The 25,800-nt window shown below is 37.5% G+C and overlaps 1 protein-coding gene across 1 annotated transcript in view; it reads left to right on the plus strand.

Annotated features, from left to right (window-relative positions):
• Nucleotides 1–25,800, plus strand: part of DLG2 (discs large MAGUK scaffold protein 2) — a 984,977-nt gene that overhangs the window by 377,786 nt on the left and 581,391 nt on the right. Inside the window, exon 7 of the mRNA XM_053935819.1 lies at nucleotides 14,984–15,064. Within this exon, the coding sequence (XP_053791794.1) occupies nucleotides 14,984–15,064 (81 nt within the window). The remainder of the gene's footprint in view (nucleotides 1–14,983; nucleotides 15,065–25,800) is intronic.

Raw genomic sequence — 25,800 nt, forward strand, 5'->3', positions numbered from 1 at the left:
TGGTGTGCAAGTAGAATAATTCTATGTCCGACACATGATTATATAATCATACTTAAAGTTGCAGTGACATTCCCAAAAGAAGATGATCTTAGAAGTTAATATTTATGGTTTAACAGGTGAGATCCCAAAAGAAGAGCAAAGCACTTTATTTTTTTCAAATAAAAAGTTAGTGTGTTTTCACTAACGCTAAAAATATGAGCTATAATTAAGCACTCTAAATATGAGCAGAGATGCCTGAGCTCAACAGATTTTTGGTTTGAAACAACCACCCTCCAGGTGGTGGTGACCTTCTGGCAGTGTTTGCTATCAACTACAGCTGTTTTCATCCCTTCTTTGGCTGTAGATACCCCACTCTGCTTGCCTGCAGAGATGATACAAACAACCATTTAGCAGCTTGCTCTGAGCTACCACTTGACCCCTAAGGAGGGTGCAGACTGCTTAGAGACACATTGACTTGCTGCTATTCTCTGCTCCTAAGTACACTGTTGTGCTCAGCTGCTGTCTACACAGGTCAGGTTCAGGTGTAATCCCACAAAGGAAAATACACTTCAGAACAGATGCACTTTGGAAAACTGCCAAGTGGAAAAGGCTCGGAATTATTATAAGGAGCACTTTAACTGTTGCTATTTTTTTTTTTTTTTTGTTCTAAATATCTGCATTTAAGAAAATCATTTGTAAATGTATTGAGACCTTCTAGTCACTAGGCTTAGGGAAAAATTATATTGAGCTGTTTGATATTTGTGCTGGGAATGCCTCTGGAAATGGGCTGCCCATATCTGTCATATACATTGTGTGGGTCAAAATAAGGGAGCTTGTCCCATGGGTCTTGGTGACAATTCTTTCCTTCTTCTTGCCTCGATGCAGATAAGCATTGAAGAGAGATCTCTGTTTAGGCTACCCAGCTATTTCAATCTACAATTCAATCTTTCAATCTTTTGAGACTTTAGGAACAAAGCCAAAACCCTTCAGGTACCAAGAGAGGCTTTGGCTTACCTAGAAACAAGATATCTGTACTGTTCTTCAAACTCTGAAAACCTCATATGAGTAGTATAGAGTAGTGACTGGGAGGTCTTCAGCAGGCATGAAGGGAGAAATATGAAACTGGGGAAATATTTTTAGTTTGGATTAACCTTCTCTTGAATTCAGTTGAGGTTTTTGTTGGATGACAAAGTTTGATACAAACTTCTCAATGAGATGCTTTAAGTCTGGGTTTTCTTCTTGGAATTTCTTTCCTGGAATGTTTTTCTTGTATATATGAAAGACAAGCATGGATAACAGCAATGAAATTAGAAAATACCTGGAGTAGTTCTTGTGTGTGGGTGGTTTGTTTGGATGTGTTTTGTTTTCCTGGCTTGAGGAACTGTACATTTGTTCTTTTATCTTGGAACTGTACATTTCTTCTTTTAACTTGAAAAGAAAAATTCTAAAAACCAAAAACAACTTCAATTTGTGCTCTGCTGTTTCACTTTCTAAAGATGCAGTGTTCTGTTTTCAAAATAAAAAGCTCCTCTTCTCTAGAAAATTTTACAGTGTAGTTGAAAATCCAAGAAATTCATAACATAGTCCTATCTTCATCTATGATGGCATAGTAGCCTATCTTTCTGTGCACCCACTTGATTTTTCAAAGGCTTCAATTGGATACTCCAAAGCTGTAGTGCCATTGATTGTCATTCAGCCTCCTCTGAGTAAAACCATATTTGTTGTTATTGTATCCTTCAGGCTGACTGAGCTAAGCAATGATGTGTGGCTGTTTACTCTTACCTTCATAAAATGTTAACCCTTGACTCAAGGAGACAATAGAGCTCTGATTTCTTCTATTTCTGGCCCTGCCACAGGTTTCAGTGTATGACCCATTACTAAATCTACGGGCATATTGCAATATTGCATTATTTAATGCCACTACCTAGTCCTATTTTGGCACCACGATTGATGCTTGCAGGTGATTCACTTTTATGCTGGTTTCACCAAAAGCTGCAGCAGTATTGCCATTGTGTGGGCACCCATATGGGATTGTATTAAGCAAGTACTCAACTGCAGAAATATTCTTTCAGTCCAGTCAGTGACAGAGGCAGAAACAAAGCAAACAGAGGGCTAAAGGAGGTACCTTTTCCCACCAAGCTTCTACGCTTGAGCATCTCCACTACTAAAAGTATTGCTGATTATCCCTTTAAGGGAAAAATGTTAATATACAAGATCTAATTACCTCTGTCTAAGCTGATACGCCTACAGCACTTTTTACATAACCCAAACACTTGAGTTCCAATTATACAATTATATTATAACATATATTAAGTGCTATTCCTTTAGGGAGGAGACTTACACTGAAGATTTTAACTGAACTCCTTTCTCAATATGGACATCTATAGGGTAGGGTCTCATTTAATTACAGTGCCAAAAACTTGAATGGTTTTAGTTCCTTTCCCCTTCAATAAATGAGCTGGCTCTTCAGAAAGTCCATTTACTATGTCTTCAGCACTGACAGCAGTCTCTGTATGTGTATATCAAACACAGGCTTTGAAGCTCATGTTCCTGGGGTCACCGGTGGCCCACGACTGCAATTAGATCAATAATGATCTCTCCATACTCAGTGTGAGTATCCTCTGCTTTGCAAACAGCCTATGGCAAGGTCCAGGTCTCTCGAGAAAGCAGCATGTTCAAATGGGGAGGAAGGGCTGCTGCTTATTTAAATAGGATGTCTTGCCCTAAAGGTTGATAGCACAAAAAGTTGAGTGTCCCTTTACTGAAAAGGCAAAGGGCTTCTTCTTTTCTGATAACTTCATGCAGCTTCTATAAGAGACAAAAGCCCTTGTCCAGATGACTTGTTGACTAAGGCTGTTTCAGTAACTGCACATTCAGTTGTTAATGAGGTTTGTAGGTCAGCTCTTCTGAAAACCCAGAGCCTAAGTTTAGAGTAAGGAGTCTGAGTGTATTCCTATGCTCAAAACTAACTCAAGTTTTCAGAACATCCAGGAGAAGTTTGGACTTGACCTGAAAGAGCATAGGAGAAGAAAAGAGATGAAGCAAGAAATTATGAGTTTGGGGGCAACCCTGGTGAGCAAGGCTGGGGACTGCTTGTGCACCCCATAGTGGATTAATAAATATATGTGGGGTGATGGCAACTGCTGGAGGGGAGGAGTCAGGTCCCAGAAGTGTTCTGCTTCTTTCCATACCTCAGCATCAGCCTATGCCAGGGCTGGCACAGCCTGCAGTTCAATGGCAGATTTTGTGCTGAGTTCATTGCTGCCATGGAGGTTACCTTACCAGCAGCTGAACCACCTGGCTAACACTGATGCAGTGTTTTCCATACTACACTGTAGCCATTTCTGCACAGTGAGTCAAGTTTAAAATATCCCTTGCTTAGACAACCAACTTTTGGAAATGTTGAATAAAATCATCACATTGGGCTGTACCCATCAGAAAAACAGAGTGCCTGCCCAAAGAAAATGTGAACATACTTAATTACAAGGCAAAACTGAATCATTGCAACATTTTATTTGTGTTATTTTGATTATACAAACCCAAAAAATCTGGAGGTAAAGTTCCCATGGCAACCTTAACTCTGTTGCCTGTATGCGCTGTGTGTGTATGTTTGTGTAAAATTGGAACACGCATTATCCTGGTCAGAGTGTTTAGGACTTGCTGGTCAGGAAGATGTTAATCAGACCAGAGACATCATCTTAAAAGTGATTTAATTTTGCTATTTCTCTAGCAAAGTGTTAAAACATAAAGGAGATTTTTAATTTCTGTCCAGTCTGATAAGTATTCCTGATAAAACATAATGCCTGAACCTTGTCATAAATGTGATCTATCACTGCTCAGCTTTAGCTGTGATTGTGACAGATGTCCTGCAGCCATGAATCTGAAGAGTAAGATGACATTGCCATCCATTTTTTTTGAGCGAGCTCACTAGTATCAAACATTTGGTTACACATTGCACTCGGATGCTGACACTTAACACTGCAGAGCTAATTTCACCCATAAAGTTTTTTTCAAGAAGGTTAGACATTGTTTGCCTGTCCATCAAGGATTATGGAGGGTGCAGGGGTCTGGTGACTTAGTGGCACTGTCCCCATGATGTCCTGACCTGGAGTAACTGTCAGGTGATACCCTAAAATATCACCTGAGGGAATGGCATTTTCAGGAGGGATTCCCATGAAACACTCTTAGTCTTCTCCTGCCTCACTCCTGTTCAGATTTTCCAAAATGTCCCCATCAGCCATCACTCTCTTAGAGAGCAAGGTAGCCTGATGATCAGGGGAGGGAGGTGTTAACTGCTGGTGTGGGGAGAGACCAACAGCTGTAAGAAAATTCATCTGTTTTTTGCAGGAAGGGTGAATAAGGGGAAGTTTTGTGATTAAAAAAACCCACCACATATTATATCCTTGTGAAACATGTCTGGATGTGAAGGCATTAAAGGGTACTATTCATTTTTATGACTATCATGAGATTCCGTCAATGGCATGTTCCTGGTAGTGAGCTTTACAGGTATCATGTAAAGTACTTTTCAAAACTACAGGTCATTTTTTTTTTCCCCTGTTCTTGCCTTCAGCTTTATTTTCAGTGACATAATTCTTCAGGGTGGTGGCTTAGAAAGAGGATTAATACTTTATAGGAAGAACTGAAGGTGTAAAACTTCAGTGTAAACACTGAAGGTGTAAAACAAATAAATACACATCCTTGTATCTACTGAATATGACCATATTCTTGCTGAACTGCTATGTAAAGTCAAAAGAGGCATTATACATACATAGCATAAGCATAATGTGTGTATAAATATATTCTGAGCAGACACACAGAATAAGAGAAAGATTTGCAAGTTTCTAAAGTACCCAAGATATAAACCTATGGACAGAAATTAGCATTCGCTATGTTGAAGAGCTGTGAGTATATAAAGCAGATTTAAGTATTAACTCACTAAGAATTCCTCTAAAGAGTGGAGAAATATGAAGAAAGAAACCTCAGAAAAATTCTACCCTGTTGTCATTGGGGGTGTGGGATTAAATGTTAGCACAATTCCATTAGGAAATATCTTCAGATGATAAATTACCTTTAAATATAGGAAAACTGGACATACTGAAGTAGAGCAATTATTTCTGTGCTTTAAGTACACATTGTTTTCCTGTGAGTCATGAGGTCAAATAATATTTAGGCTCTAATACTTAGCATCCTGCCAAAATTAAAAAGCATGGAGATTTCCTGCCAGCACAATTCTGAACTGGTATTTTTATTTCCTTGGATGCAGCACAAAAGCAAAAATGTATATTTATGCCCCTGAAGGCACTTGAAAATACAGCACAATTATAATCCCCAGATGTCTTTCATCACAATTACTTTTGTTTGTAGTTAAATTTCCTGTATTTTTTTAGAAGAAAAGATTTGAAATTAAACCTTAAAATCAGGTAGGATATATTTGCAATAAGCCTAATGACAAACCTTTTTTAGATTAGTCCTCTCTGATAGAATCAATGGATGGATACCTCTGTGCTCATGTCAGTAAGATAGTCTCTGGGTCAGGGGAGGTGACATCAGGTTTCTGTGGTTATTCCCAGCTAGATGAAACCAGGCATAAAAGAGCCCTCTTGCAAGTTCTGTCAGAAGAAAGAGATTGCTGAACAGGTTTCAGAGAAGGAACAGAGAAAATACACAGAGGAGGAGAGTGAAACACTTCAAAGCCTGCCTCACCAAGGCTAGAATCCTCCAGGAAGGTGGAGGATAGCAAAAGTGACACCACTCTAGTTTTACAAGCTGTGAATGCCAGTAAAGTGCAGATCCTTTTCTAACAATTACTGGGTTGAAATCCTCAATATCTTTGATAGTTTTTGTGGTCCCAGCCAAAATGACTGTAAAACTGAAGCAAAGAAGGATGAGGAATTCTCTCTGCCCCACAGGCATGGAATATGAATAATGGCTTATAGTCAGAGATACTAAAGGCTGTGGAAGCTGTGAGTGATGTTTCAGGGGTTGAGTCTCTGGTGAGCAATCCCGTTGGTTCCATGCACATAGAGACATGGGTGTGCTCTGCTGTGCTCCCCGCGGGGCCGATCCTCAGCGTGCGCCACAAACACACGCTGACTCTGTCTTCTGTGTTACAGACACCCCTCCTTTGTTTTCTGCCAGTCATTTAGCTGGAGCTCTTCCAAGAGCACATCAAGCCTGCTTAGCTTTCCCGTGGCACAAAATAGTGGAGGAGGGATTGAGCGTGCCCAAGTCACATCCCTACACCACTCTTGTGACAGCAAGGGTAAACAAAGCTCAGGAACATCACTAAGAATTCTGAAAGGAACGATGTAAGAATTTGATAAACAAAAGGAAGAACCAAATTTGGACTCAGAGTAGTGGGTGGACAATTATGTCCTAATTGAAATCCTTCACACTGTAAGGGAACAGAGCTGCGTATGGCATCACAACTCTGACTGCAGCAAAAAGCATGTGGCATTTGAGGAGCAGAGTTAGTTAACAGAAGCCAACCCACTGGGTGTCACTAAAGGGAAGATGTGAGAAGGAAGATGGATTATATCACTTTGCAAATGTTGGCAAGAGCCACAATGTGTGTTTCTCAGATTAATCCTCACAGGAACAGTGAGCAGCAGTTCATTTGGAGATAAATACACTATTGAACTGGAAGTAAATGGGTCAGTTATGAAGTTGAACATGGTACATACACTATTACATTGCCAAAAATAGTCGTTTTCACTGCTAGCCTTGAATACTGCTAGTAAATTTACCAGTGGTATTAACAGGATTCAGTGCTGCACTTCTTGCAGTTATACAGGCATGGACACATCAGTATGTAAAAGCTAAACAGGGAGAGGGGTCTCTGAAGAGCAGAGTTGAGTTAGGAATCCCCACACTAAACAAATGTTGAACTAGCTAGATGATCAGCACATGGGAAGACACTTGAAACTGTACTAAGGACAATTTATTTCTTTTACTAGTGGAAAATATGGGACATCCTTTTCCTCATCAAGATGACCGCTAAAAATGGAGGAAGCAGAGTGAAGGTTGGAAAAATATCCTCCAAGGATAACAAACCTACCAAGACACAGACATTTGTCACCATTTTAAATGGCATCCCATACATCCCCCAGTATGTCTGTGGTCGATATGTCACCACACCTGGAGGAAACCCATTACTTTCTCTAGTGACAGCTGAGGGCCAGGCAGGTTTCTCTGGTACTAAAATAGCATAAACACCATCATCTCAGCTGATGAGCATAGTTATAGTCTCCAGAGGCATCAGGAGACATGTGGAGACCAACCAGTCTCCCATTCACACGTTTCAGTAAATTATCCTTTTCCTAAGGACTGTCAGAGCAAGCACAGTTATTAGCTTTGGTAAGAACAAAAAGAAGATAAACATATTCCAGTCAAAATTTGTGCTAGATAAATTTTATGAGCTTGATATATCAATAGATACTTTAGAAAAACATTATATTAATGTTTTTTCCACCCCTGGAATATTTTTTTTTCTTATTATTATCATTTGAGTTGTGCTGGACAACCAAAATCTTTCCCCAGGAAGCACATCTGTGACATCTTCACAGGCAGTAGGACCAAGAAAGATTAGAGAAAGCTGTTACCAGATGCTCTCTGGAACAAAGTTGGGTGCTGGGTCAAAGCTGAACTAGTTCTATGATATATTTGCTTTTTGGGGGTACTGGTACTTCATCTCATTGATCTGTGTTGACACCTGTGTCTCAATGCACATGGTTTCTTTGAGGGTAGAGCAACAGAGGAACATTAATGTTTTAGTCTTACTACAGAGTTTGGGAAGCTGAGAGAATTAGAGGATCTTATTTCACTTATTATGTCCGTAATTGAAATGCTAAATTTCTTTCAATCCTCTTATTCTACTCTGTGAAGCCTGAAAGTCTTTGGCAGTACAGGTGATAAGGACCAAACTGTTGACTGTAATAAAGATTTTAGGTTGTGGGTGCAAATAGCTCATGCCCCTATTCCTGGGAAATCAATTTAAGCTAGTACTGAACACAAACTGATGCTTTCGGAAAGCCTCACTTTTTCACAAATAAAACTTTTTTTGTTGTTTGTGAAATTTATGAGACTCACAAACTGCATATAAATCTGCAAGAAAGCTGCTGTTTGTAGGCAAAAATATTCATACAATTGACAAAACTTTAGTAGAAAAAATTGTCCGAGCCTAAATTTGTTTCCTAATAACTGGAATTTAATAACCAGTCTAGTCTCAAAGGAGACATGCACAGAGGCTGCCAGAGCAGATACAAGGTAAGACACTAGAAAATTACTACATTTGGCAATGGCACGTATTTAACGCTTATTGCCAATTTTGGAAAAAGTATCTAGAGCACATAGGACTTGAACATTACAATCATTTCCAAAATGTGACAGAAAAAATATAATAAAATGAAGGTCATTTAGAGGGACCAACCCATGAGAGCAGGTGCAAAACACATTGAATTTGCTTCAGTATCAGTGATTGATGTCTTGCAGAATATACCATCTTATAATATGCAAAAGAGACTCATGATGGTTGTTAGGGAAAAAAAAAATGGCTCTCCAGAAAAAGCCCCAGGCCTTTATTTGTTTACATTTTCAGGACAAAGAAAAGCCCTAAAATCCCATATGTTTGTGCTTGATATTAGTCTGTATCAGAAAAAGTTTCTGTGAAGGAGGAGCTCACGTGTGTCATCCATTTCTGTGGTAATAGTACAAATGGCTGAGTAACAGCTGAGAATAGACCATAGTTTACTGAGTGTGTGTTTAAGTACTTTGCAATGAAGATTAGTTGTAATCATGTAATCTCTTATCCCCATAATTCCCTGTCTAAATGGCTGGTCAGAACAACATACAAAACCCCTTCAGAACGACCACTGCTCTGTAGTCTCCACTTTTAAATTCCAGTGTGCCTCCAGTGAAGTGGTTGTCGCTGATAGCTCTGATTAAGAGAAACCTGTGAACACGTGGCTTTGCATTGCCAGCAACCACCCCTAAAATCATGGGGCACTTTCAAATGGGAAAAGAAAAATACATAATTGATATAATTTGAATTCCTGGGTACTTGTACATTAAAGTAATGGTATTGTACACCTCTGGTAGGAGAAAGTGGCTTTGTCTACACTGTGGAACAGAAGGTGCTTACTCATGTCCGCACTACATGAGTCTGGCTCCTAGAGCAGTTTTTTCCTGGAAGGAGCCAGCTGGAATTACACAGAACAGTAAGGACTTTCTGTAATATGTAACATCTAACAGTGACGATGATGAGGCTGCAGGCTTGAGCATGTTCCTCAGCCTCCTTTTTTTGGGTGAGTCAGCCATTTCCAGAAGTAGTAGTGCTACAGCATTGCAGCTGGTCCAACCAACCAGAACAGGGTGAAGCTTGAACAGGGAGCACAAAAAAAAACCTGTGTTTGCATCCATTTGACAGCAGCACTAAGGATGTTTCAGTTGAGATGTGTTGGACAGAAGCTATGGCTCTGGAAATCTCCAAACAACCTCTAGTAAGGATACTTGTTAGTGACCAAAAGTATGTTAGCTTACACACGTGATGTTTTCTGATCATTAATATTTGGATTGGGATGAAAGGTGTGTTTTGGGGACTGTTACTTTCATGGCTGCATTTCCCAGACAATAGAGCAATTTCATTTCTAATCCTCTCAGTAGGTATCAGACAAGAGATAAAAACTCTTAGAAGATCCCTGGGAAACAAGTAGCCCTGAATGCCACATGAGCATCAGTGGACTGATTTAATTTTATCCATTTCATGAATGAAGTATAGTACTAGGATTAAAGAGAAGTAGTTTTGCAATAGTCATATTTTTTTCCTGTGGAAAGAACTAGTTGGAAAAAGAGGTGGTTTCTGCAATGAAGGTATAGAAAACATGATTTTCTAGAGCAACAGTGAAAAGTAGTAGGTTAGCAACAGTATAAGTTTATAATTGGTAACCCACATGAAGGCCTGACATCTCTTTTCTAATACAGCTCTTTCATTTGGTTCCTCATCTTTCTTTTCTATTATTTGTTCCCCTAATAATCCTTTCCCTTCAGTTCATCCAAGAGAGTATCGAGCAGATACTGGTATTACAGAGTAGCTAACCAGAATCATCCTTGATGCATCTAAGCAGGAACACATGTATATTATGGTCTAGGTCTGCTCTGAACTCCAGAGGCTTCCTTGAATCCAGTGATACTCTTTTCCACAGTTCCTCACAAATCTTTTGTTGTTACAGAAGCAATTGGATTAACAGGAGACAGCAGCAGTGATTTTCTTCTGGGTTTGATCCCAGTGTAGATTTCTATCTTCTGCCAGTTGCAGTCATTCTTTTGAACCCTTCTTTGTCTGTGCCTCTGTGCATCACTGTGAGTTTAAAAGTTCCAGTTTCATTCTGTGTCACAAGTGTTTGTGTCAGTTAAGTATAATAATACATGGTAGCAAGTGTAGAAGCTTTCACAGCTTTCATAGCTGTCACTTAATAAAGTCACTTTTTGATGGATTAGGAGATGAAGCCAGAACTGGTTGAGGTACAAACAAAGAAGTTGCTGCCTATTTTCCTGGACCTCTGGGACTTTGCTTTTGCTTAAGTCCAAGAGGGCATGAGATGTGGAGGCAGAGCATGACTGCAGAAACCCTAAATGCAGTACATCATCCCATTGCCCACATCTAGATCAAGAATTGGAAGGGGAGACAATTTCTAACATGTTTATTATGTAAAACATGCACAAACTGAGGCACTGGGTACACTGGCATAATTATCCACTATGAGAATGGATACCCTGGTGCTGAATGTGATTAACCTGCAAGCAGAGCCAAGAACTATTCTTGTTTCAGAAAGCCTATGTTCAACCTGCCTGCCTATGAAACTGTGCTCAGTGCTGCTGTAATTGCACTCATTGCTGGCACACATTGTTAATAACAAGTATTTTTGCTGCTGTAGACAAGGGTAAAATGTAAGGATGTTGCAGTGAGCCAAAGCTGGAAAGCCCTCACTTAGCTTGTATGCTCAGGATTTAAGCTGCTAGAGAAACTATATGTCTCTGGCTATTTATTATTACATAGAACATGTTCTTGGAAACCACTCCACATTTAACAGCATTTAAACCCATCTGCTGCTCCTGAATTTTCATTTCATTCACAAGCCTGGTTTAAAAGTATTTTTGGACTGGTCTCCAATGTGCTATCAGCTGTTCATTATTCTGTTGTAAATTAATAAAAAGAATTACTCAAATTTTAAAAGAAAATTGTAGCCTCCTATATATTTTTGAGCTTTTCATTGAAACTTGCTTTTCTACCATTGTCTGACATAAATTAAATTTTTAATAGCAATTATTCACCATGGAATTTCATCCCCTCGTGCTCAATTCTGTGTAATTCATCTATAGTAGTGATATCACTGGCACGAGAAACAGACTTGACCTTAGCACCGTGATCACAGATACTGTTCAGTATACTGAAGTTCCTGTGAGTGCAACAGTTTTTTGTGGCTATATTTAGAAATACTGTCACCATTTTCTTTGCACATTTCTTCTCCCTATGCTCATATTTCATTGCCGTTACTTTACATAGCAGTATTTCAATGCCCTCTACATATGATTAGCAGGAACTATGTAGATTTTAATGAGATCTCTTTTTGAAGACTTTTTTTAAGCAGAAAACTTGATTATACTAATTTTTTATTGCTGTGGCTGACTTTATAACATTGTGTGACGTTCTTGTATGAAGGTAGTATTTGTTGGACCATGGGACTTCCTGGTATTAAACAGGCACAATTTTTTTCCATGGCAATAAACTGATCCTTCCTAATCTACAGATTAACAAGGCTTTCCAGATTATAAGAGTATTTAAGTCCTTCTAATATTGCTGTATTTCAACACTGAAGCTTGTTTGGCTCTAGGTCTCATATAAAACTTCTATTAGATTTTAGATTTTTGGATTTATGGTAGGTCTTATCATTTAGTAAACTTGATTATTTTTTTTTTTTATTTTTAGTTAAAGAGAGGAGTTTTAGATTTTCTATGCAATAACCCCCCAATTTTTTAACTATATTTAATAATAGCTTATGTGAATAACAATGTTTGTTAGAAAATACTTCCTTTATATAAAAAAAGGCTTTTTGGAGTGAAATTCAGTTGTCTAAGATAGGCATGTAATCCTATTTTAGATGTCCTGTAACATCTGAGGTGTGCATATGGCAGTCAGAAATGACAGAAGGAAACCCATTCCCTTTTGAGAAGCAGCTGTAGACAAATCAATATCTTACTGCATCAGATGACTTGAGACAGCTCTGTTTGGGAAACTCAGTCTCACCTTTAGGGTTGCCACATTTGTAGCTCACATTTTGATGCTTATGAGGAATTCTGTTTTAGATGGTACCTTACTTGTATTTGAGTAGAGTTTATTCAAAAGATGTTTTTTATGAAGAGTATTACGTTTCTATAACCACTACATCCACTAGTGGTAATGTAAAATCTTACCTTGTAAGCAAGTATGTATTTATTTTATTTTAACTTAGCACAGAGGAGTATGCCTTTTGCTTTTAGCTGGTTAGTAATCATCTGGTTTCAAATTAAAATTGCTTGAATTATGAGGGAATAAACCTCTCATGGAGCCAAAGTCTGTAGGATATGGAAAGGACTGGAGACTTTCCATGTTTCAGCATCCTAGCAGTTAAAGGTTTTTTTCATAGCAGCAAATTTGGAGTGATTTCCCTGGTTTCTCTCTCAGTTGGAAACAACTGATCACTATCCCTGTGTAATATCCTGTTTTCAGTCTTGCCTAGGTTGTGACATTCCTCTTCTGTAGATTTTCTTTGGCTTTTTCAGTGCTTGTCTTAAAACAAAATGCCCCAAAATGATACAGTTCTGCTGGTGTCTCATCAATGATTACAGCACAACAGTTATAACCCTTGACCTTGTACACATCAATTCTTCATATCTTGAATGAAGGCCATTTTGCAACAGAACCTCACTCTTGGCTCTTCCTTAGCTAATGATCTCAACAGAGGTGTTCCTTACTCTGTATTTTTGATTTTGATGTTTCCTCTGGCAGGGATGTGCTTACTGCTCTGTGTGCATTTCTTCTATCTGTGTTTACTGTACTGCACATTTCTTCTCAAAAGTCTGCAGAACCAAATACATGTACACAGAAGCTTGCTCTTGTCAAGTGGACTTGCCCATAAAATACCTTTTGGTTGTTCCTGGTGGGCTTGGTGCTGATATTAGGGAATCCACAGCTGCCCATTACACTGTAAAAGTTACTCTAGATTTTTTTAAATATAAAAATTCTCTCTGTGTAAGGTCAACTGAATATTCAGACATACGTTCATCCCACTTCACTGAGGTGGGAATGCACCCTCCAGAGTGACTCAGAGAATTTAAACCTGAAACCATTCTCAGTATTTTCCCATGTCTCAAAGGACTCTGCTCCTAGCTGACCCAGCTAAATGCCTGCAGACTGACAGCATCATTATAAGCCTCAATTCTTAAAAATATTGTTGTATGACAGCATTAATCTTTTTAAGCAGAGCCAGAAGTCCCTTTTCCTTAGACTATATCCTGAAAAGTGTTACACCCTGAGCTTTTTTACTATTATTAGCCATTCTTTATAGCAACAGAGTTTCGAGACTTCCCTGAAAGATTTAGCCTAGTGGTTTTATACTAGCTGTGTTTTATTCTTGATGTTAAAAAAAGACTTAATCTTTCAGGTGAGAGTGAAAAAGTGTTACCTCTTATACAAAAAAGTAGTGGGTTAATATGCAAAGGTGGTCTACAAGAAGGCTGGAGAGGGACATTTTACAAGTCTGTCACTGTGTAGTCACAGAAGAAGGGGAAATAGCTTCAAACTGTCAGAAGGCAAGGTTTAGATATTAGAAAATAATTTCTTCACTTGAGAGTGGTGAGACACTGGCAGATGTTGCCCAGGGAAGCTGTGGATGCCCCATTCCTGAAATTGTTTAAGTCCAGGTTGGATGGGCCTTTGAGGAACCTGGTCTAGTGGAAGGTGTCCCTGCCCATGGCAGGGGATGTTGGAACTAGGCGATCTTTATTTCCTTTCACACCTAAACTAATGTATGATTTTTATTCTTTTTAAAAAATTGTATTCTTTATTAAAATAGAAACAAAAAGCCTCTCAAGTAACCTAGTAAAAGGTGATGATCAGCATTACATAAACATCATAATGACTATGGCCTTTGTAAAAATTCTTTTCAGTCCCTTGTTTATTAAACATTGTGTTAAAATGCTGTTGGATGCATGGTTACAGATATAGTAGTTTTGCTATCAACAAAAACTGAGATCCTTGCCGTATGTCTTTCCTTACTGGCAGGGCTCTTCCATATTGTTGTTGTTTGTTAAGAGCTCATGTGTTTTCTACAATGGTGTTGACTCATGCCTATGTGGGAGACCAAATTCATTATAGATTTTCCTTTCACAAAAAAAAGAAAAGGCAAACCTGATGTTCATTAAAAGCAAATATATAACCTCCTACTGTTAAACTTCATAAATTCATAGTGATAATTAGAGTGGGTTTTAAAATTTAGAAGCAACAGAGTTATTTCTAATTTTAGCTAGAAAGAGGTGGACTATCAAGAGAATGTTTATTCCTTGTAGCCTTCTTGCTTCATTTGCTAATAGTTACTAGAGATTGGTAGTTGTTGCATACTAAAAATTAACCTAAATACAGTAGTACAGTGTTAATTCTTGTAAAATATACATAACTTGCTTGTTCTTCTTTCAGTGATAAATAGCTAATCCAGAGATATTAATAATCAATAATATGCACTCACATTTTTAATACTATATAATATAATGCAAATTTATTTTTTTGTTATAAAGCCTCTGGGCAATTCAGAGTGTATTATCACCAATTTACAGTTTCAAGGGAATAAATGAACCCACTTCCCCAAAAAAACAACCTGGGAAGCAAACCTACACAACTAAACACCATATGCAAAGACAATGAAAAATTTGAGTTTGGAACATGTCCTGAGTAGATGTCTCTATGTACTTCCAGAAAGGCCAGGAGGAAGAAAATCCCACAGGTAGAGGCCTTCAGCTGGGACCTTTTCCTGAAATGGAATGGACTAATACACAGGTGAGAGTAGTGAAGTTGGCTGTGAGAAGTAAATGAGGAAAGCAAATAGTTTCTGAATTACTGCTTCATAGTTTTGCCAATTTTTCTCCACTAATGCTTCCCTGCACCCAAAAAGGCCCATTTCAAGTTAAAAAAAATACATATTTGTGCAAATGTTTCAATAATTTCCAAGATGCTGTGGCATGCAAGAAGCCTCAGCTACATACTGATCAAACTGAAAACAGTGTGAGCTATTAGGAAAACAATGTGGCTCAAGTTGACTTTTGACATTTGAGAAGTCAACGATATTACGATGGTAGTCCGCTGAGAGACCTGTCCTGATCACAGTTCTTCTAACCTGATTTAGATGGCTCCTTTAGATGGAGGGGTATCGTGCCCTGGAAATGATTTTGTCTCTCCATTGTCTAGACATTCTTATGGTCAAATAACTTAGGTAAATATCTCAACTTTGGTATCTCAAGCGGCCAGGAAAATTTCTCCTTCATCTTTTTGAAATTTCTTTTTATTGCCTGTTAGTCTGGCAGAGACACAATCAGTCTCTGAGAAGTAACGGGCAGGACCAAACCAGGATATAGGACAGGAAGACTAAGCATATTTGCAGACCCAGAGAGCCTGACAGAAAAAGCATTGTTGAAGCTTGATTTGGTTTGGGGCATTTTTGGGTTTTGTTTGTTTGTTTGTTTGTTTTTTAATCAAAAAACTGAACCAATAGAGGAGTTGCAATTGAAAGCAGAAGTACAAAAAACCCCTCCAAATCAAATAAAAGTACAAGTGACAGTATTGCACCAGAATAGTAACCTCCATAAATTTCTGTTATCAAAATATTCAGTTTAGTTTATGTTGCATTTGTGTGCTCAGTTGTCAGTGTATGACCTTCTGCCATTATGATAATAGGTGTGTGAGACACTTGATATTCTGGCTGTTGTCCAGCTGGGTCCTTTGCAGTCTCAGGAGGAAAAGAAGGCTGATTAAGATATGAAGATAATGCACACTAATGGGATATTTCTGGTAAAAATAGTCTAAAGTGATATATTGTTGATGTCCAAATTGGTATCCTTTGTTATCCAGGGTTAACAGACTCTGGGATAAATAGGGCAGATGAGCATTCTGAGTGATCTTGCAGAGCTTTCTGCCGGCTGGACATCAATTTGTAATGGCTTAGGATGTCTAGGTAATTTTCCTTAATGTAAGGGCCAAAAATATGTAATGATTAAGGTGGTAACCTAGGATGAATTCAGTGGCAAGCATAATGGACAAGAACTCTTACAGTATATATCTGGACACTCAGTTCTGGACACAATTTCTACCTCCTAAGATTTTGAGAAAAGTTTGACAAAGCTCATTTCTTAGTTTATTTTGTATGTGAATTAACGAATTTGTGCTACTTTTTGGTAACGCCAAAACCAAGAAATGATGCCAGTCAATCACTGTTTAATTAATTGTGTCATTTATTCATGCAAAGATGAACAAAAGCTGTGATACCTCTTCAATACTGAGTGGCACACAGTAGGAGGGAAGTGCTGTTTGCTCCCTAGCAAACCCATATGGTGGTAGGAGATCCAGTGTCCCCACTGTATAAACAGCACTGAATCTTTCAAAGCATGTTAAACAACATCTGCCAGTGATAAAATAAATAAAGCAGAAGGCTCATTACTTGATAACTTTCACCTATGAGCCTTAAAAAAGGAGGCTGAAAGGATCTGTTGGAGAATTTTTAAAGTTCTGGAATGTGAGTGTCATGTTATTATTTTCACCTTTTTTTTGCAACTAATGCTGCAGAGCAGGGTAGTTCTCTTTCAGCTCTGGTAAAAATATTGGATTGATTAAGGAGAATTTAGCTAAAAAGCAAGCCTGAGAAAAAATTAGTGGTAGGAAGAAATTAATGACAGTCAGCATAGTTTTAAAGAAAAGCAATTATACTAGGTAAACTTCATTTCAGAATGTGAATTTACTTGTCAAATGGTCCTATGTGTTATTTAGGCTTTTGTAAGGCATTTCATTTAATTTTGTATTTCATCTGGTATAAATAGCAGTATACTTTATCAAAATAATATTTCTTGAAGATTGACATCTCAAAGCATTAATCAATGAGAAATGACCCTTACACAGAAATTCTGAGGGATGACAGAATCATAAAATCACAGAATCATAGAATGGCTGGGTTGGAAGGGACCTTAGAGATTATCTAGTTCCAGCTCCCTGGCCCTGGGCAGAGACACCTTTCCACAAGACCAGGTTACTCAGAGCTTCATCCAAACTGACCTTGAACACTTCCAGTGATGGAGCATCCACAGCTTCTCTGGGCAACCTGTGCCAGTGCCTCACCACTCCCACAGTAAAGAATCTCTTCCTAATACCCAATCAAAACCTGCTCTCTTTCAGTTTGTAGTCATTCCCCCTTGTCCTGTAACTGCATCCTCTTTTAAAGTCTCTCTCCACAGCCTTCCACAGTTTAGAATTGGGTATGGACAACATATTTCAATATTTTCACAAATCCTTTGGAAAGCTGCATGAATTCTTGGATGTTAGAATTTGAAAATTATGCGAAGATTGAAACACTAGGAAAAAAGAGGAGGACACAGCAAACAGTGCAATCCAGTTAAAGTCTAGCCTGAAAACAGAGGTCATTCAAACAAAATTTTCAACATTGTCTCTAGAAGATAAGTATTTCACAGCCAGAAGGAAGCAATGGCAGCCTTACATACACATGGGGACACCTACAGCTGACAAAAGTGATGCTAGGATTGTTCTAGAAGAAAGAACAGACAGCTCAGTGGGGCTTGTATATTTAACTTGAATGTAAAAAACCTCACTAGAAATTAAGAGTAACGAGGTGGTTTTATTGGTATGTGAAACAGTGAGACTGTGGAAGGAAATATTGTATCAGGTTTTAGCATCTGTAATTTATAAAGATAATAAAAATCAAAAGAGAGAAGAGAGACTAGAGTGGAGAAAAATTCTTCCAGAGAGAGACATGACTTAACGACAGCATATTCCTGCAGGATCGCTGGGAATAAGAGGATTCTTCACAGTAGTGGAGAAAAGCAGAATGTGTACCAGGGTAAGAGTAAACCAAGGCTGGGCAGGTGTTTTTAAAAGTGAGAACATAGGACAAACTATTAAGGAAAGCAGTAATCTCAGTCCTGTTATATTTCCAGGATTAGGTGTTTTCCTGAAATAGGTGTGCATGCTTGTGTTTAATACAAGCTGTTGTCAGTATTAAATATGGCAGTACATTAGTTCCCAGTGATCCAATGGTGCTTTGTGCCTTAAACTCCACATCTTTGAGTCAGAAAAAACTACTTCTACACAGGAAGGTGGAGTTAGATGGCATTGCTTAGGGAGATTAAACTCATAGAACTAATGCATTTTATCACATTCTTCCCCAGTCAGTAGTTCAAATGGAGAAATGTGGAGCTGTATTACTTGGCCTAATGAAAGCATTTATTTTGTTTTACTTCCTTCCCACTTTTTTCCATTTTAATTCATTAAAAAAGTTGAGTACACCCATCTTCTGGCCTATATGTGTGGAGGATAAAGTTTGAATTCTTCTAGATCATGAACTTCTGAATTAATTTTCTGTCACTGATTTTTAACCTGGAGTTGCAAAATTTTCACTAAAACAGCAAGGTTTGGTTGAGAGGGCTTGATGTTTTGCAGTGCTGTCTGCCATCTATATCTCAGTCATATTTTGTATAAATGGTTGAATATTGGGTGATCTTTAAAATTAAGTTCTAGACATACGATATGTTTTTTTCAACTCCTCTTGAGTCATCTTGGGCAGCTTAATTCATTCTCTTTCCCTTCCCTTTCCTACCTGTAAAAGAGTAATAGTAATTTTCCTTAGTAATAGTAATAGTAATTTTCCTTTCTTTTACGAAGGGCTTTGAGAAGTGTTGTAGTGGCTGAAGAGTCATTAGACCTTTTCTTTCTGACATAGAACTAATTCATTATTGCACTACCATTACATATATTCTCAGAGCAGTGAATATGTTCTCATCTGATAACACTCTAGAACACTTGGAGCTAAAAAGAAACAGAGACCCCTAGCCTACAAATACATAGGTGCACTTATCAAGTCCTAGAGAAAGTATATTTAAAATGAGCTTTGTTTTGTTGCCCCCACCCCCACTACACCTACACCCATTATAGCATGTATTTTCAAGCTTCCTGCTTTCACTTGCACCTAAAATAAATTGTTTTCAACCTTACTTACCTTATATCATTCCCACCTTACTTACCTTATATCATTCCCTGGGAAAAAGTGACTCTCCTCTGCAATTAGGCAAGCATAGAAGGGTCCACTATTCAATTGTTAAGCCTTTTAAAAACATTTTAATGGTTTTTGCTCAATTCATCAGCAAAGTCTGCCTTTGTCTTAATGTCTAAAAGAAATTCACTGGCTCAGTAATGATGGGCCTAAAACTCTGGTGAAATCCTCATGAGAACTGTTGAGGAACGGGTGCATATGTTATCTCCTGTTTTACTCAAATTGGAAACTCTCTAAAGCTTGGCTGCTCCTTTTTCATTCTGGATTTCCTTAAAGCCTTTTCATTCTGGATTTCCTTAAAGCCTTTGACAATGGAATTGCAGTCCTTAACACTGGCACTGAGATGTTATGGCTATAGATAACAGGCTAATTAGAATTTGGCATTCTTTGCATAATCTTAACGTTTCACCAGGGAAGAGGGAACTGAGCTCCTGTACCCCTTATTGGAATTTGGAAATGCAGATGAGAACATAGGCAATTTGAGACGTAAGACATAGTTCTATTAAAATGGAATTTCTCTGATGTACAAATCTACTTCCTTTGTATTCTATTGAGTACTCTCGTACTCTAAGAGACATATTTATTAACTAGCATAGCTATTTAGCTTTTTCCACTGCTAAGTTTCCAGAAATGAGTTTCTGCTCTTGCCTATATACCTCTATAGAATTATTTATCTGTGAAGAAATTTTTGAGCTGAAAGTACTGCATGGGCATCAGGAAGTCTTAATTTTGCCTGCAGTGCGTTTTCATTATTTGGTGTTACTCATGAGTAGTAGAAGAGATGGAGGTGCACTTAATGAATTTGTTTTCCCTTTGTTTATTTGTTTTATTGTGTCAGTTGATGTTCCCTTGTGGTCTCTCATGAACCTTGTTAAATACTGCTCAGGCAGCCCAACTTATCAATGCTGTGTAGTTGCCCTTTCATTCTCACATGCTGAGAAGAATTTGCTTCACCTCCCATTCAAGTAGATAATAGATCTTCAAAAGGTTTAATTGCGTCCATGATATTGCTCAATACTTCCACATGAACAAACATAAAGGTCAGCAACACTTGAGAGGCTGTATTGCAAAGATCTTTCTTCTGGCTTGAATTCTGCTGAAAATTGTCTTTGTTGTTAAGAAACAGGAATTCATTGATCTTAAAAAAAAACATTACCTGTGGGCAATTCTTTAAAAGTGAATGACCTTAAATTTTATGTGTGGCTTCTGTTGACTGTCATCTTTTATATAGTATTAGAAAATTAGTAATTAATAGTAGTAATTAGGTAAAATATCTGTAGTGACCTTGCAAACACACTTTATATGAAGTTATTTGTTTCTATATTCCACTCTTCTGCATAGGAGGGTGTTCACTATAGCTTCAAAACTGAAGCTTAGGATTTTAAAAAATCTTCTATCACCTTTGCAGTCAGCTTTAAAGGTAAACTGATGGTCAATTAAGTAAATCTAGCATGCTTTCCTGCAGAAGTCTAATATTAATATTCAGATTATATAAAAGAAAAATGAATATACAGATAGTAATTCTGCTCCACAAAGCTAAGGAAAATACTGGTAACATCAGTATTCCATATTGCTTGCCTATATTGGGTAAAGTGAGTGCTGGAGCTTGAAATAAGTTCTCAAACAAGTTATTCTTGCCTTTTTTCACTTCTGTGATGTAATGCAGCAATGCACTGTTTAATTTACAGCAACAAAATGATTTGGGGTTAAATGTTATGGAGGCAGTGTAGAGTTTGTTCTGCTTTTAATTGATGCTGTGGCCTACATTGTTCCCCAAGGCAGCATAGACATTTTTCAGACAAGTCTCCTGTTAATTATTATTGTACTCTGTGGTGCTGGGTCAGTTGTCATTTCCATTATATAAACTTTAAAAACTGGGGAGGTTGGGGAATTTGTTTCAGGCTTTTTAGCTCACATTTGGTTAAGCTTTGATCACTTGTCTGTAACTGTTTCCTGAAGTGATGGTGGCTTCAGTCTAACAGTCACTTCTGTACAAACCCCTGCAAATTCTGAGGTCTCCAAGAGGTGCCTGCATAGCTGTGCAGTTGCTGAAAGCACTTCCAGCCTTCTTGGAAAACAAAGCCAAAAGTGCTGAATATTTGTGTCAGCCTAAATTCCCATAGCCTTCTTTAGAGCCCATGTGTTGTCCTGACCATCCACTAACCCTTGGAGTAAACTTTAACTTCACTGCACTGCTGAATATGCTCCATATTTCCTTCAGGAGGCAACCACATCCATAGAGACCATCATGGGGTTCTTATAAAGTCTGTCTCACAGAAACAAGGAAATATTTATTGGTAGCTTGGATGAAAGATGGTGTAAAGAAGTCAACCATTTTAAAGGAGAGGAAATTTATTTCTTATCTCTAGACAGTAGGAGTTATAGTTAATGATAGCATTTCCTTTCTTTTGTAGACGTGTCCTTGTGGTCAGCTTGAAATATCAGACTCTTTTTCACGTCCTTGAGAGGTTTTTAGGTTTTGTTTGTTTTTCCCCCTCATAGTGTTTATCTATTTATATTACTTTTTTTTAATGTAAATTTTCTCTGGATGGCGCTAAAACCCACTTGCCTCCATTGTAACTTCCTTATTTGAAACATTTGGGATTTTGTGATTGTTCAGTTACATATAATTGCTATCTCTAGCTGCTGGAAAACAAGTTGTGTCAGGGTGGGGGTTGGCCTCTTTTTCCAGGCAACTAGTGATAGGACAAGGGAAAATGGCCTCAAGTTGTGCCCAGGGGAGGTTCAGATGGATATTAGAAAAAATTTCTTTACTAAAAGAGTTTATACTTAAAAAGTTCCAAACTTAAGCATTCAAACAGGATGCCCAGGGAATTGGGGTTGTCACCATCCCTGGAAGAGTTAAAAAATGAGTTGACATGAGTCTTTGCTATGTGGTTCAGTGGGTTGGGTAGTATTCAGCTGAAGGTTGGACTTGATGATCTTGGAGGTCTTTTCCAACCTTAATGATTCTATGATTCTAAAATAAAATTAAGTGGAATATCATGAGAGCTACAAATGCTTCCTAACCCTGGAAGACTGACTCAGGATTTCTGAAGCTAAAGACTCAAAAATCAGGAATATTTGTAAACTTGCAAGTTATTAGGCAGTCTTCAAATAATTTTATGAAGTCATCACTAAAGATGACAGCAGTAAAGAGTCAAGAAACTCAGATTCTGAAAACTTAAGGAGCCTGAAGTCATAGCATGAATTCAAAACCTTTTCAGATACTTTCACAATTTTGCATCTAAGGATAATTTTCCTTAAGAAACATATTGCTTCTGGAGACATCATTCTGATTAAATACTTTAAAATGCTATTATTTATTAAAGTTAGAATGTTGCAATATCCCTGATCATTGGGAATGATTGATGTAATTCTTTTAGCTCTGAGTGTAAATTCAGAAATTAGTCATAATTCAACTTGTAGCTTAAGATAAATTAGTTATTGCCATGCTATAATCTTTCTGAAAAAATAAGCATGTCCTACCTAATACTTACCAGCATTGGTGCCTGCTGCCTCAGTCAACTGTACTACTTAAATTTTTCATGCATTCATTCTCTAATTAAGGGATTGAAATTATTTTTCTCTTCACTTAACAGTATAAATCTTCATCCATTCAGAAAAGCCCAAGGAAATTGTGAAATAATGGCTATGTAAGCAGTCTATTAAATGTTATTAGAAACACATGCTCTTTCTGTAGTGAACTCAAAGTTTTCTGATTGTTTATATAAAATGTTTATAGGAGGTTTACAGCTACAAAGGGGGTATTTTTTGTATGTTATTTGAAAAAGTATTTTATAGGGTAGAAGTGATCATAATAAAATGATGTCTTTATAGTACACTTGTGTTTCAAGGACCCTCATATAAATGAGTACGCTTCGATTCCTTTGTGCAATAGAAATGTAGAGCTTACTGTAACATCAAGTGTCTGTCTCTAAAAAGAAAATGGTTAAAAACTTTATCTCAGTGTTGGAATTCAGTTGAAAGCATGTTTTTATTCAGATCTTTTATGCAGTAAAGTACTGAAGAGATATATAGGAATTAGTAGGTAACTTGGAGATTTTAGAGAACAAAAAGAAACAATTAAGAGTAAACAGACTAACTCACCTGGGAGTGAGGTTTTACCATGGGAGAATTTTTTCTACATCTTTCGCACTCAACTCTCAATAACAAAAAAACTTTTTCGCTTGTTTACAAAACACATTGTTACTGATTAAATTGCAAATGAAGGATGGCTGAGTTTAGTTTAATCCATAGTTAAAACCTGCAGAAATTTCAGACATCAAGACTTTGAATTCCATAAAGCCGAGACAATTAAGAGATATTTCCATGTTCAGCATGTTATGAGACAAGCATGCACTTTGTTCCAACTCTACTAAACAAAAAACAAAACAAAACAAAAAAAAAGTTTTAATTGCAATAGAGAGTACCCAGAGAACAGATAAAATTATCCTTTTTCTATGATTTGGTTTTCTAAAAGGCACAGTATATTTTTGAGAGATAGAATATGCAGAGTTCTTTTGCTACATAAGCCTTCAGTTCTATTGGAGATTTTAATTATCATTGAATGAGTTGGCTTAGATCTTTACACACACACATACACACATATAATTAATTTTCGCCCTGTAATCTAAGGGTTTCTGTCTCTTCTAATGACCCCTGAAAGCCTCTGCACCTTCAGAAATATGCAGTTTAACTCATGATACTAAGTTTCCAATAATGAGAGTCTTACATTTTGCTTAGAAGCAAAATGTGAACAGAATTGTGATTTTCTTAGCGTAAATGAGCGTTCAGCTTGAAACACACAGAACTTCTGCATTTAAATTTTTCAAAAAAGTTTCTTTTAAAATTTTCTAAAATAATAAGGACCTGAAATTATTTCTAAAATAATATGGACCCTGAGACACCTGCTTCAACTTTCAAGTTCTACTTTGAGAATGAGTAGGACAATAGGACACACTTCCAGCTCACTTCCAACTCAGCTTGTAATTATATGGCTCTGTGATTTTGTGACTTTAATTGATATTTATTAGTGATTGATTTTGAAGAGTTCAATTATATGCTAAGGACTGAACATTGTAGGCTTCAAACTTGAAAATCTCACCCTCTATTTCTTAGACGGACCTTGGTCACTCTTAATGCTCAGTTCACCTTTTCCTTTCTTCTGTTTCATTTTGACTCCTACAGTGCCAGGCTATTTTTTCTGGTAACTTTGAAATACTTGAACATTTCACTTTGACTTTGCCTTCTCTTTCCCTGACCTTGACAAGTCCCTGTTGGCATAATCACACTACAAACTTTTTATATAATATACTGATGTCCATGATGGTTCAGCTTTCAGATATTATGTTTGCAATGAAATACAGGAATTAGAGTAAACTTGAGTGACATATCTTTTCTGACATAACCTGCATTTAGAATTCAGGTAAATGCATTCTTTTGTGAAATCTTAAAGCCAAACTTGTAAAAGAAGAAAAAAATATATTTTCAAGCCATTAAGAAACTTTTCATTAACCAGTATTAACAAAGTGTGCAAAATCAACTCCTTACTGAGATTTTTTCCCTGCTATCTTTATATCTGTTGTGAAAATTAGGAACTATTTTGTAAGGCAGCAGTGTCATTGGAACACAGAATGAGAAGACAGACCCTCTCCCAAACAGTTCCTTAGTTTTGTAAAAGAGAAAATAAAAATAGGTTAAGTAGGACAGAAGAGGTACAAAACACATTAAGAAAGCATAAACTACTGATAATTTTTAATAGAATCATGGAATGATTTGTGTTGGAAGGGTCGTTAAAGATCACCTAATTCCAACCCCCTTGCCACAGGCAGGGATACCTTCCACAGGATCAGTGTGCTGAAAGTCCCATCTAGCCAGGTCTTGAACACTTCCAGGGATAGTGTAATAATAACTTCTCTTTTTAAATTAATTACTACTCTAAAGACAGGTCATAAAGAAGCAGCTTTGCAGGATGTTTCGCTGTCATAATTGAAGTGCCACTCCTGGCAACCTGGTGGGAAATCAAACTAAGAAGACCCAGTTTTGTTCTTCTTTATGAGAAATATGCCCTTCTAACATGCAGAAAAAGAGTCAGTGTTCACTTACAGAAGGGGTCCAAAAGCACATACTGAAACTGGCCAAAGGAGAATTTTGCATGACTGTAGTGTACCAGATGCAAAGGGACAAAGAGGATAAAACTTCTTCCCTGATGATCCTAAAATATTTTTGAACACTGCTTTTAGCTCTGCAAAAAAAAACCTTCTGGAGAAAAAAGTTCTACTGTTGTGTTCCCACACTAGGCCAAGGGCTGGTGCACCAACCTGGAAGTGTGTTAGCTGAATTTGTTCTAGATTCTCTTACTTCTGGCTATGACTAATTTTAAAATCTTTTATAGATGAATTTACAGGACTTTCACAAGGCCATTCCAAGCAGTAATGGGGGAAAAAAGCTAGATCCATAAGTT

The sequence above is a fragment of the Vidua chalybeata genome, chromosome 2, assembly GCF_026979565.1.
Source record: "Vidua chalybeata isolate OUT-0048 chromosome 2, bVidCha1 merged haplotype, whole genome shotgun sequence".
Classification (NCBI taxonomy): domain Eukaryota; kingdom Metazoa; phylum Chordata; class Aves; order Passeriformes; family Viduidae; genus Vidua; species Vidua chalybeata.